The sequence below is a fragment of the Amblyomma maculatum genome, chromosome 1, assembly GCF_055883805.1.
Source record: "Amblyomma maculatum isolate TAMU_Amacu chromosome 1, ASM5588380v1, whole genome shotgun sequence".
Lineage (NCBI taxonomy): Eukaryota > Metazoa > Arthropoda > Arachnida > Ixodida > Ixodidae > Amblyomma > Amblyomma maculatum.
Window position 1 is genome coordinate 373,609,489 of NC_139344.1, and position 12,366 is coordinate 373,621,854.

Below are 12,366 nucleotides of genomic sequence, written 5' to 3' on the forward strand. Positions count from 1 at the left end.
AAGCGACTCAGGCTATGACAGATGCAGTAGGGGAGGACTCCAGAAATTTCGGCCACCTGGGGTTCTTTAATGTGCACTGACATTGCACAGCACACGGGAGCCTTGCTTTTCGCCTCCACTGAAAAGTGGCCGCTGAGGCCGGGACTCGACCCAGCATCCTTAAGCACAGTAGTCGAGTGACCTAACCACTGTGCCACCCTGGCGGGACAAAATTGAAAATGAAATTATTTATTTCCCACGGAACATAACAATAATATACGCAAACATATTGCACAGTAATTTGAGTTTCTTTTGATTATGAGCAGTGTCAAAAAATGATTTCACAATTAAGCTTAATAATTACAGAGCAAGTAAATTGAGTTGTCTGACTGGCATATTAACAACCGAAAGATTGGCCCAATTTCCAAATATTTTTAAGCAGTCATAGATTTTTTTGTGGAATTCTGATTCTAGAAAGTTATTACTTCATTGGTTTCTGGTCAGAACACAAAAGCTTAAAGAAGAGCAAGCTGCTCAGGCCACTTTCCCTCCTGTGCACGCCATCATTCTTGGCCATCAGTTTTTTAAGGCGAAAGCCTTTAATGCCTCATCGTTGTCGACAGAATGTTGTCAGCAGAGGTGATGCTTTTGAGAGCGAGAGTTAAAAATAAATTAATAAACTTTGTCTCCAAAGGGGAATCGAACCTCCATCCCTTAGATCCCCAGCCAAGCACTTTACCAACTGCGCCACGCCCCGAATCATAAAACACTCTGCATAATTCTCCTTATCTACAATGAGGATGATAGCGGGATGCTGTGGCAAGAGCCCTCATTCTACTCTGCTTTCTTCTCTAGTGCGCCACCATCAACTACATCATGGCAGTCCGCTGACATGTGGGAAGCGCTCCGCCAACTTCCAAATCACACGAAGACAATCAGGTGATGGACAAAAGAGAGGCCCTTACAATGACAACGCCTCGTCATACGTGGGTCATCCAAAGGCGCACTTCGGTACAGAAGCAATAAAAATACCACGGATGACTGCCACGCATGACAGGACATGAAAAGTGCACTGACATTGTTCAGTCTCAAAAAAAGTGCAACTTGTAAATGGTTCTAAATAGCTGTGGCATATCTGAGCCATGATGCAACTGTACAAAAGAACAGATACTACCACAGCACAGCTACCAACCACAGAATTAACATAGTGAAACATTACTGCTGTCGCTACAAACTCCGGTTTCGGTTTATGGTGTTTAGCATCCCAAAGCGACTGAGGCTATGAGATACACCGTAGTGGAGGGCTACAGAAATTTCTACCACCTTGGGATTCTTTAACATGCACTGTCATCACACATCACATGAGCACCTTGCTCTTCGCCCCCATTCAAAAGCGGTCGCTGTGGCCGAGATTCGATCCCACATCCTTGGACGCAGCGGCCGAACACCCTAACCACTGAGCCACCACAACGGGGCTCTCGTGGTTCCCTTTTGGGGACAACAACCAAATGGAACAGGGTAAGGATGTGCACCTGGAAGACGACCGAGAGCCCACGCTTGAGGGCCAGTTCATGCACCAGGCTGACGGGTGACTTCAGCTCATCCCCAGCGGTGTCTGCATCTACGGCCGTCTGCGGTGGTGGAGGCGGCGGCCGCAGAGGCAGGTGCCTCAGCTGTGCCAGGGCTTGCTGGGCAGCTGCATGGCGGGCAGCCTGCTCCGTGGGGCCCTCGCCGTGAAAGCGCCGAGGCCCAACGTCCAGCGTGGCACAGTAACCCCCCGGCGCAGTGCCCATGTGCCGGTAGTGCGGCGAGTACAGGCCTGCACGGCAGTGGTACGAAAGAAGCAAGGGTAACTAAACATGGCTACAGTTCAGGCTAATCAATAAATATAGAGAAACACTTTTGCAATAACCAACTGCAAAATCGAACATTAAAATCGAAGTATAGTTATCTATACAAGAAGTATTGAAAAGAAAAGTGTAAAGCTGATGAAATGCGATGCATAGACAGTTCAGGCCAATGGCCAATTGCTGATGCTATCGGGGATAGTCTCTAAACCACACGATGGGCCATTTTGGACTAGATGCATGATTTAAACTAATTATCACCTTATTTCTCTAGCGCACATGAAAGGATTAGGTCCAACTTTCACATCAACAAGTGTGGTCAAAGACTACTGGCCGCTACGAAAGTTATCCGCTTCAGTTGCAGTTTGCATGGTCCACAGACTTTCGTTCTCGATAGTACATATTGATGTACATAGAGACCACTAAATTATAAGCATAAATGTGGCTTAACAGTTTAAGAAGAAGCATGATACTCTCGCATGTGTCCTGACACAAAATCCATTGACCATGTTATTCCTGTGCCTCTAAGACTTACACTTTTACGTTAGTGCTACTAGCCCAATAAAACGCCGAGTGGTTCTCACTACAACATACTGCGTGCCTCTGCTGCTGAAACACTTAGATGCCACCGCATTTCACCTTTTGCATTTTCTTCCCTGACAATACACTCATGGCTATCATCATATAGCTTTTTAAAATACAGAAGGTCCAGACAATGGCAGCATTTTGTCTTCAATGACACAACGAATGCCATTCTAAAACGAGAGAAGCCACGGCAGTTAACGAAAGATGGACACAAAACAAAGGAAAGGCATAAAAAGGATTTCCAGCATTTACAGAACTGACAGAGCAAAAAAATGCTGGGCGGAGACAGTTTGTCTACACTCCCTCCACCAGCCCACCAGGTCACAAAAGATAGGTCTAAATATTTTTTTCACATCTTCTATTACCACATCATTAATCTAATCCTACAAATAATGTTCACCCTGGAGTACATACTATTCAAAAACAACTGTCATCTGCAAACTCGGCCCTTGGAAAAGAGTGTTTACTTAACAAGTAAGCTCCAGACCATGTATGGTTGCTTTCACTCTCATGCCAGATTTGTTAGTGGCCGTAGTTCTCGACTTCATTTACGTCATATAAACCAACACCAACCAACCCTGATGTATACTGTGCATTGCACAAAACTGCACAAAGCAATTCGTGCATGAGATTGGTTATTAATGCATATAGTGAAACAGAGAAAACAGACAGAAGAAAAAGGCAGAAGACCAGAGGTTGCTGGTGTTCATGTCCGTATCTTGTCTGTCTTTCGGGCAGGTTTGACATTATTAAGCCAGTAGCAAGTGCAAAATAATTGTGAAGCTGATGTTTGATATAATGTAGGCTTGTAATAGGGGAGTAATTATTAACATTCACCCAAGCACAACCATACAGCTACAAATTAAAGCTATACAGCTTTCTCAGAAGCTTCGTAGTTAAAGAAAAATTTGTCCCGATCTGGAGAATTTTGTTTTTTAACTACGAAGTTTTTGAGAAAGCTGTATAGATTTTTTTGTAGCCGTAAGGCTGCGCTTGGGTGGATGACAATGAATAATTACTCCCTTATTACAAATCTACCACACCTTGGGATTCCCCTAAATATCCAACCATAATGAAGGCTTGAGTTTGTGCCTTCACTCAGCCTCTAGGTAAAACCAAAAACAAGGACAAGACAGACTCACAAGAGCCACGTGCAGAATGACACATGCCCTGGAAGTTGAATGCAGGTATGTATGCCCTGCGCGGAAGCTCAACCACCCGGTACGTTGCCAGCTCGCCTCGCTTCATGGCCAGTGCATTCAGCTCCACCGTGGGCGTCAGGGGCCCCTGCGCCCGCTGGGGGGCCCGTGACACCGGACGTGCCAAGGATGTCTCGTCCAGGGCACGTTGCGCTGCTGCATGCTGAGCTCGCTTGATGCTCGATCCTGTCGCCTGGTACTCCTCCTGCCAGAAAACCCAGTGGAGCTTGCAATTAGAGACCCCTTTAAGCATTGTTCCTTCCTGCTCCAATCTGGAGTGGATACACACAACAAAGAAAGCTGATTATTTATTGAACAGACCTCATGTGACACGACCTGTGGCATCAGACGTACTATGCCCTTACAGATGCGATCAGAAGCTATTCACAACATCGTTAAGCGTCGCTGAAAACTGCGAAACCTTCCAGAGAAAAAATGTTCGCCCAGCTGTCCATACCTATGCTTCGGCATTTCATATCCAGAAGCTGGCATATGCTATTTGTTATATGCTCCAGGAGCCTAGCAAGTGACAGTATGATGAAATCAAGAATAGAAAATGTTGCCTAACATCGAAGGTTATGAATGAAATCCCATTATTAAGTCTGCATTTGTGACCCATGACTACGGAGAAGTGCACACTATTTTAACTGCTAGACTTTTTAAAGAAATTACCATCTTCTTTAGTGAATTAGTACTGCTTTCAAAAGCAAGGGCCGTGATGAAAAGAGCAGGTTTTAAGAAGCGTTGAGAAAAGGCAAGCAGGACATCAAACAGCAGCAGTCCCGATATGATATTATGCAATAGCCCATACAACTCGTTCTGCCGCAAAGCCGCCGCCATACCCCAGTTTTGGCTCGGGTGTTGTCGGCAGAGTTTAGAACTGTTCAGAAGGCGGCAGGAAAATTCTCGAGAGCTGTGGCATGGTTGGTTAGTTGGTTGGTTCACAGGAAGGGAAAGGCGCAGTATCTGTCACACTTGCTCTGTGGACACCTGAACCACACCATAAGGGAAGGGAGGGAGGTGGGAGTGAAAGTGGAAAGAGAGAAAGGGGAGCCGTAGTGGAGGGCTCCGGAGTAATTTTGACCACCTGGGGATCTTTAATGTGCTGACATCGCACAGCACAGGGACACCAGGGGTCCCAGCACAGTAGTCGGGCCTGTGTCCATTCCCTTATGGCTAGGTTTAGGTGTCCACCAACAAAAAAATGTGACAGACACTGCGCCTTTCCTATAAGCCAATTTACAAAGGAGCTACTGCATCTACTCTTAAAGCTTGCGCGTCCCCCTAATTTAAGCATCCCACTAATGGCACTTTTTATCTGCAAGAGCCCATGTTACTGTAGCCACCAACATGTCTCAAAGCAGCACAATATAAGTTTAAGACAAGAAAGCATTCTCTCGCACCTCTAAGACATAAATTACAATACTGAAATCATTCAGCCAAAGAATAATTTATGGCTGGGTATTCACTTTGATCTAATAGCAGTTCAAGCTGCCATAGCTTTTAATTATCAGCATTTGTAGCATTATCAGCACAATCATGGTGCCATTATCGAAACTGAATGGGAAAGCTTTCTGATGAACTGAAGATAAAAATAGAGGGTCTCTTAGATGTTTCTTAAGAGGAGAATGGCGAAAGCCTACCTTTTCTATCCTATCCTATAATTTGCCTCCCATCGTTAGCCTCTTGTCAACATTTGTTGCAGTGCTACATATAATTATAATTGGTTTACAGGAAAGGAAAGGTGCAGCATCTATCACACTTTATCCGGCAAGTGTGAGTTTGGATGGTACACCATCGCTCCTGTCGCGTGACGTTCCTTGGCGCGCGTTCAAGTGTGGCATTGCAGATGGCAGGAACGCATCCCGCCTCGGCCAATCAGAACGCCGCAAAAGCGGGACACACTTTTATCCACGACAGCATGAGCCATTAAAGGCTTTCGCCTTTAAAAAAGAAAAAGAAAAAAAAAGAAAAAAAAATACACTAAATGTGGGTTGTCTAGCATGTGTTCACATTATCACTGCTTCGCAAACTGCAAGTGCAAATCATGGTGATAGCAAAACATATGTAAAAACTAGCATTTCACTATCTCTTTTGTCACTTACTACTTAAAATGGTGTACTGCAGAGCTTGCATAGCAGTACATGCAAAGGACTAGCTTCTCTCCACAAAATATTTCTACTTTACTGTGACAGCATGGCCTAACTTTGGACAGCTCATTACAGGTGCAGTGATTGTGTTTTCTACCCCAATAGTATGCATATGCAATCTCCACGATAGCACCTCATAGCGAAAAATAGGTAAATGAAACATTTTATTTCCGATCACCAAAGGTCAGGTTGTGAAGATTGTTGAAGACCATGAGCTTTGAACCGGCATCTTTCAGTCAGGGTACATTGAGGTGCAAGACCAACATGTGTCTGCAGGAGCACCGCTCACTGTCAATACACATTTATTTTGTCTTGAGAATGCAGCCGTACCACCACAGTCGAAGAGTTTAAAGCTAACTGTGGAGGTTTCCCACAGGGTTTAATAACTGCTATGGCTTGTAAGCTGTTTTCAGAGTCTGCAGGAAAGCAAATGTTTCCATGCACATGCAGTTAATTATATGCAATCTGGAAGTTTACATCCCATGGAATTTAGTGTTAGAGTGTTTAGCTCTCTGTCAGTCACATATAATGCGTGTTTGCCCCATGATAGCCTCAGTTGCTCACGCGCCACTAAACCCAACACAACAAATCTAATTAATATAATTAATTTTGGAAAACACTCCTATAAAAAAATCTTTTTTTTTTCTTCTTTCTCGCTGACGTGTACTGTCGCGTACATGTGCGCTACTTTCCTTCAAGAATGAAAATGTCACGATGACAAAATCCTTATTTAAGGCACTAGGAAACTCCAGAATAAGAGGAAGTAGGCCGACGCTCAGCGTATCACGTGCGTTGAATGGCACCTGGCAAAACTTCAAACTGCACGCGCGCGCAGCATACTTGAACAGTCGCCAAACAAGCGCGACGGAAGAACACATGAAAAGAAGGAAAGAAGAAAGCGCGGCTCCAGCGCAAGGTCCGCGAGTGCTCACGTGGCCCGCGAGGCGCAGCACTACGGTGAAGCTTTTCTTGTGCGGCGGCCCCGATTCGTCGACGAGTCTGTACTGCAGGCCAACTTTGTTGAAGCGGGCCAGCTCGTTGACCAGACACATGGGCGTCTTCTCTTTATTGTTTGCCACGGCCGTAGTGGGCTGCTCCCCGTTGCAGGAAGGAGGCGACAGGCCTTCCTGCTCCGCCGGAGCGCACTCGCCGCTTGGACTCGAGCTCAGCATGCTGCGGCCACTGCGCGAAGGAGCGGCACCGCGCGCGAGTCACGCTTAGCGAGCCGCGCCCGAGCACGCGCGCGCGCGCGCTCATCGCCGCTGCTTTGGACGCGGCCTTGCTCGCGCATGCAGCGCGTGCGGATGAGGCACGACTCGTGTGACACGCCAGCCTCCCCAAAAAATGACCCTGCGCGCGCCGCGGCTTTACGAGACACGCTCGCTACTCACGATCAAAGCAGCAACTGGGACACTGCGGTCCAAGCGGTGAATGCCATTTTAAGCCCCGATCTAATCGGGGCTCAAAAACAGACCACTAAACGTTGGCAAACAGTGAAGAAAATTTCGGTGCGCCGCCGGCGACTCAACCCTACACGCTGTTCATTACGGTAGTTGCCCGAAGCCGCGCTGCTGCCGGCTCGAGCTGACTCGAGAACAGGCTAGCGCTTGGATACGCTTGTGCTTGGAGCACCCGCACTGCAAGCCCATCGTTTACGTTGTTAGCGCTAATTTACCCCTAGTGAGCTAGTCTTAATTGTATGTTACCTTGTGGATACACCTTCGCTAATCGCGCTAGCTTACACTCTACTACGAAAATGAACGACTGTTGGTATATCTACCGCTTTTGCTGGTTCCGCTACTTGGTTTCGCTTTTGAGTGAGGTTCTGTCTGAGGTGCAGTGCGAGAAATGAAAGACTGCGTTTTGCGAGAGCTAGTTCTTGTTTTGTGACTGACACAGAATTGATCTCCCCTGTGATCATTTCTGGTGATCACATTGTGTGCTACGGACGAGCCGACAGGACTCGGCGAGATGTTGACAAGCATTTCAAACACGTGCCGGCTCTGCACTAGCTTGGGCTTGCGGACCCGTCGCAGTGACCTGTGGCACAATCAACGATTTTCAAGATGGTTAGCCTCTGTGAACCGACAGCGAACGCATTTAGACGCTGATAACACGTTTCCTAGCAGAGTTTTCTCCGGAATCCAGCCTAGCGGCGTCCCTCACCTGGGCAACTATTTTGGCGCTATTCAAAGGTGGAAGGCGTTGCAGGACTCAAGTCATGATTGCATATTCAGCGTTGTTGACTTGCACTCTATTACGAAACCTCATTATGATGCTAATATGCTGAGGTAAGTGCTTTAATACACTTGCATTTATAGCAGTAACGTCACAGCCGTCTTTGACTCAATAACAGGTTAAACATCGAACTCATGACTGCCAGCCTGCTGGCATGTGGAATTGATCCTGAAAAATCTATACTGTTCTTGCAATCTCAGGTAAGGGCACACATTGCAAAAAAGAAAAGCTTGAACGTTGGGCAAGTCTCCAGTGATAATGAATTCTCTCAACTTGTTTGTGCTTCAGGTCCCAGAGCACGCGGAACTTTCGTGGATTCTTGGATGCCTGCACAGCACCGCCAGGTTGCAGCATTTACCTCAGCTCAAGGTATACCGGTATCGTTCCCTTATGAATTCAAATTTGACGTTCTCAGAATTGCCTACACGGCTAAAACGAGCAGTTGCCACATTTCCACGCAGTATGCAGAGTTGTTGAATGGTACTGAATCTTTTCAATCCTTATGTATACCTAAAGTTGATCAATCGACAAATGAACTGTGGTACCTGGTTCACAGGCCTTCTAGTGAAGCTAACTGTATTTCACACTCGTATTTCTAGGAGATGTTATGCTACAGGTAATGGGGCTGCTGGTTCGTTTTTCAGTCAAGTAGGCTGAATTGAAGCAAAATAAACTTTCATGTGATAACATCTGAGCTCTAATTCATACAGTAGTTAGCCTTGTATCAACCTATCGTGCACTATTCACGAAGTGCTTTTTTCAAATGCCAGTGCCACTTTACTTTGCAGGACAAGACTGCTGGCATGAAGGAAACGCCTTTGGGATTGTACCTATACCCTGTACTCCAATGTGCGGACGTAATGTTGTACAAGTAAGTCTGACAGATGTAAAGTGGTGTTGTTTTTCTGGCTGCTAAGTCTAGCCCTCTACACAGGGCCACAAAGGTGCCCGTAGGAAAAGACCAGCTTCCCCACATTTACTTCGTGCAAGACACAGCTGAGGCATTCAACAAGCGCTTCGGGCCCATTTTCCCCAGGCCGGAGCCCCTTCTAGGCAAGTGTGTCTGCTGCAGTCTAAGTAATGGACTGAGAAATGAGGTGGATAAGAGGTAATATTTAAAAGTGTGCTGGCCATGGCTAGCCTTGACATCTGGAGCAGGCAGGTGTTGCTCTTGTCTGCTTAGTGAAAAAGGATCGCTACAGGCTTGATTCGACTTAATTTAAGGTCACCTCTTGCTACATTTCGGCTAATCTGTTCGATACCCTTTGTTTTTAGCTAATTTCATTGTATTTGTTTTGTTCTGTACAACCTTGCCTTTATTTCAAGATCTTAGAAATATCCACCAGAGAGAAAGTGCAAGCATAATCTGGAACAGTGAATGAGTCATGTGAATTGGCCTGCCAATGAACAAATAAAGAGCAAAACATGCACCAGCCACATGACTGACTAAAGATGTGACTGCTCTATAAAGGAATAGGACCATTGGCCTTTTGGCAAGGCAGGAGGGCAAATATTTGGCCATGTACCTTACTTGCTGGACATGATGTCTGCCATTTCTATCCATCCTTTCACTGTCTTGCAGTGCACTTTCAATATTCTGTAGTCACCGGATAAATTGAAGGTTCTGAAAAATGGCGCAGATAATTTAACAAAAGGAAATGATCTTTGCATTTTAGATTTGTATTGAATGCTAATGGCCTGTATGTTTCAAATTGTAATATTGGGCACAAAAACTGCCTAGGTTGCTCTCTTAGAGCCTTTTTAGAGGTGAACAGTGCATAATCTGCTGTACAAAACTTCCTTATTCACCTGTTGGCTTAATATGATACCACCTAGCCTAAGGCTACCTTGAATTAAGTTTAGATTTAGGTCTATGTTTATGGGGTTTAGTGTCCCAAAGCAACTCAGACTATGAGAGATGCTGTAGTGGAGGGCTCCAGAAATTTCAACCACCTGGGATTCTTTAACATGCACTGACATCGCGCAGCACACAGGCGCCTTGCTTTTCGCCTCCATCGAAAAGCGGCCACCGTGGCCAGGATTTGATCCCGTATCCTTAGGCACAGTAGCTGAGTCCCCTAACCACCGCGGTGCCAGTGGGGCTACCTTGATTTGAGCAAAGGAGTTTTCACAATTCCAGCATGCAAACAAAACAATGTTATTGTAGTCAGAGTCCTTTCTTAATTGGGAGAGTGGTCACGAGAGCACCATAACAGGGCTGGAAATAGGACAGGAGACTATACCAGGCTGCACTTGACCATGCCCTGCTGCCACAGTTTCAGGGGAGGCTGGTCGGCTGCGCCACCTCAGAGACCCAACAAAGAAGATGAGCAAGTCCAGTGACGACCCTCGCAGCTACGTGGCCCTGGATGACCCTCCCAATGTAGTGCGTGATAAGATCAAGAAGGCGCTCACTGATTGCACTTCCCAAGTCACCTATGAACCAGAGCCTCGGCCAGCCGTCGCCAACCTTGTGATTCTCCACAGTCTGCTCACTGGCTTGAGCCCTGAGGAGGTGATTGTTTTTTTGGGGGGGGGAAAATTAACTTTTGACCCCATCACATGCATCCTAAACATATTTGACCGTGTTGCTGCTTGGCCAACCTGCTCTTACATCATTAAAATAAAATTATCGTAACTGCATGACTCATGTAAGTGCAGTACTTCTAAAAGGCCCGTTTCCCAAGCTTAGGTCAGTACAGCCAGCTGCTTTGTAATGTGCTGGGGTTACTGACAGTCCCCATTTGCCCAGGTTTGTACTATCGCACGTGCCTCAGTGCCTGTATCATAACTTACGATTATGCTGCCAAGTTACTTCAATGTTTGCTAGTTTTGATGTTTAGGCGCCATTTACTGATAAAGTGTATCAGGACATTTTCACGCAGGAATGGTGAAACACAGCACATTGCACGCAGGTATGCCGGGAAGCGGAAGGCCTTGACACTGGAAAGTTCAAACTGGCTATTGCTGACGCGGCCGTGGCATTCCTGGCACCGATACAGGAGCGCATGCAGGAGTATCTGTTGGACCGTGCACGCCTATGGCATATTTTGGAAGAGGGCTCTAGGCGTGCACGGAAGATCGCAATTCGGACAATGGAGGAAGTGCACAGAGCATCTGGCATGGTTCCGCTTGGCATCAGAAACGGTGCAGAAACAGTGGCAAAGGCGAGAGGTCGCTAGTATGCATTGTGTGAACACCTGCGTGGCAGAAACCTCCTTTAAACGGTGCAGAAACAGTGGCAAAGGCGAGAGTTTGCTATTATGCATTGTGTGAACACCTGCGTGGCAGAAACCTCCTTGTTTCTGGTTAGCATCTGAATTTTGTAGTGCATGCAAAAATGGAAAATGAGCTTATAATCATGAATTGTTGGAAACAATGTTTTTATAAAACATACCTTGTTACACTTTCTGTGGTCTTGTAAATTAATTTTTCTTTTCTTGCCATAAAGGAAGTGGACATGTTTTATGCTCTGACTTAAATCTTGGGGGGAGTTTCTTACCGGGAACTTATTAGGACTGTTGAATGAATGCATAGTATATGGACAATTTTATGAAGGGGTGAAAGGTGCTGCCATATTGGGCGCTGGGCTGCTTCCGTAGCAGCAGATAAAGTTGACGACATCCCCCCTTAACAGCACAGTCAAACCGGTTTCTCCCAGGGTCGTAAAATGGTCTATAGATGGGGCATGCTTTCTTTTGTAAAAAAAAAAATGGGGCTAAAAATCAAGTAGTATTTGACTAAAAAAAGAATGATACTGCCCCCCCCCCCCCCCCCCCCCCTCTTTCTCAAAACTGATGTTCTGTGAATTGGACACTCCAGCCAAAGCAAGCAGCCTCCACACTCCAGAAACATCAGCCACCTCGCCACTGCACCACGTAGTTAAGGATTGCCCACTCCCCTTTTGTTCACCTTCACCCTGCAGAAGTAATATCCACCACCCATCCACCCAACGCTATCTTCCGCAAGTTCCATCATCCACAAGCCTACATTTACTAGAAAGTGCGCGCAGCAGTGGAACGAAAAGTGGCGGAAAAATTGAATACAAAGGGACATTTGAGATTATCAAAGTAGTTAAAGCATTTCGAGGTCCTTCTTGCTTATTTTATACATCACCAAGAACACATTTCTATGTGGAACGCAAAATTGTTGATTTCTTTCTTATTTCACGGACAATCCAGAAAAAGCAGGCTGCACAATTTTTTTTTTTTTTTTTTTTTTTTTTTCATTTGTTAGTTTGTCATGCATATTACTTAGTCCTATGTAGAGCACTGCGGCACCTCTACTAGACTTGCCTTCCCCGGCTTGTACATTGCAATAACATTCAACACCATTGTGGCAATTAAGATATCATAAGCATGAGAAGGC

General features: G+C 45.9%; 2 protein-coding genes across 3 annotated transcripts in view; one reads left to right on the plus strand and one right to left on the minus strand.

Annotated features, from left to right (window-relative positions):
- stau (double-stranded RNA-binding protein Staufen) overlaps positions 1–7,354 on the minus strand; it is a 28,879-nt gene extending 21,525 nt beyond the window's left edge. The window contains exons 1-4 of one of the 2 annotated variants that reach the window (XM_084592075.1): positions 7,152–7,354; positions 6,693–6,942; positions 3,581–3,815; positions 1,512–1,798 (exon numbers count right to left, since the gene is read on the minus strand). In XM_084592075.1, the coding sequence (XP_084448201.1) occupies positions 1,512–1,798; positions 3,581–3,815; positions 6,693–6,932 (762 nt within the window). In that variant the 5' untranslated portion in view covers positions 6,933–6,942; positions 7,152–7,354. Of the gene's footprint in view, positions 1–1,511; positions 1,799–3,553; positions 3,816–6,692; positions 6,943–7,151 lie in introns of both variants that reach the window. The other variant, XM_084592069.1, reaches the window with a different exon arrangement.
- A 37-nt stretch (positions 7,355–7,391) lies between these two features.
- On the plus strand, positions 7,392–11,679 carry TrpRS-m (Tryptophanyl-tRNA synthetase, mitochondrial). The gene is made up of 7 exons (XM_084592083.1): positions 7,392–8,051; positions 8,117–8,198; positions 8,287–8,367; positions 8,787–8,869; positions 8,933–9,051; positions 10,275–10,513; positions 10,914–11,679. The coding sequence occupies exons 1-7, from the start codon at positions 7,732–7,734 to the stop codon at positions 11,178–11,180; spliced, it is 1,191 nt and encodes a 396-aa protein (XP_084448209.1). The 5' UTR covers positions 7,392–7,731; the 3' UTR covers positions 11,181–11,679.
- Positions 11,680–12,366: the final 687 nt, after the last annotated feature.

Excerpts from the sequence above, each read along its gene's own strand:
- TrpRS-m (XM_084592083.1), top strand. The coding sequence starts at position 7,732 with ATGTTGACAAGCATTTCAAACACGTGCCGGCTCTGCACTAGCTTGGGC. Across the intron at positions 8,870-8,932 it reads GCGGACGTAATGTTGTACAA|GGCCACAAAGGTGCCCGTAG; the intron begins GTAAGTCTGACA and ends CCCTCTACACAG. Across the intron at positions 10,514-10,913 it reads CTGGCTTGAGCCCTGAGGAG|GTATGCCGGGAAGCGGAAGG; the intron begins GTGATTGTTTTT and ends CATTGCACGCAG.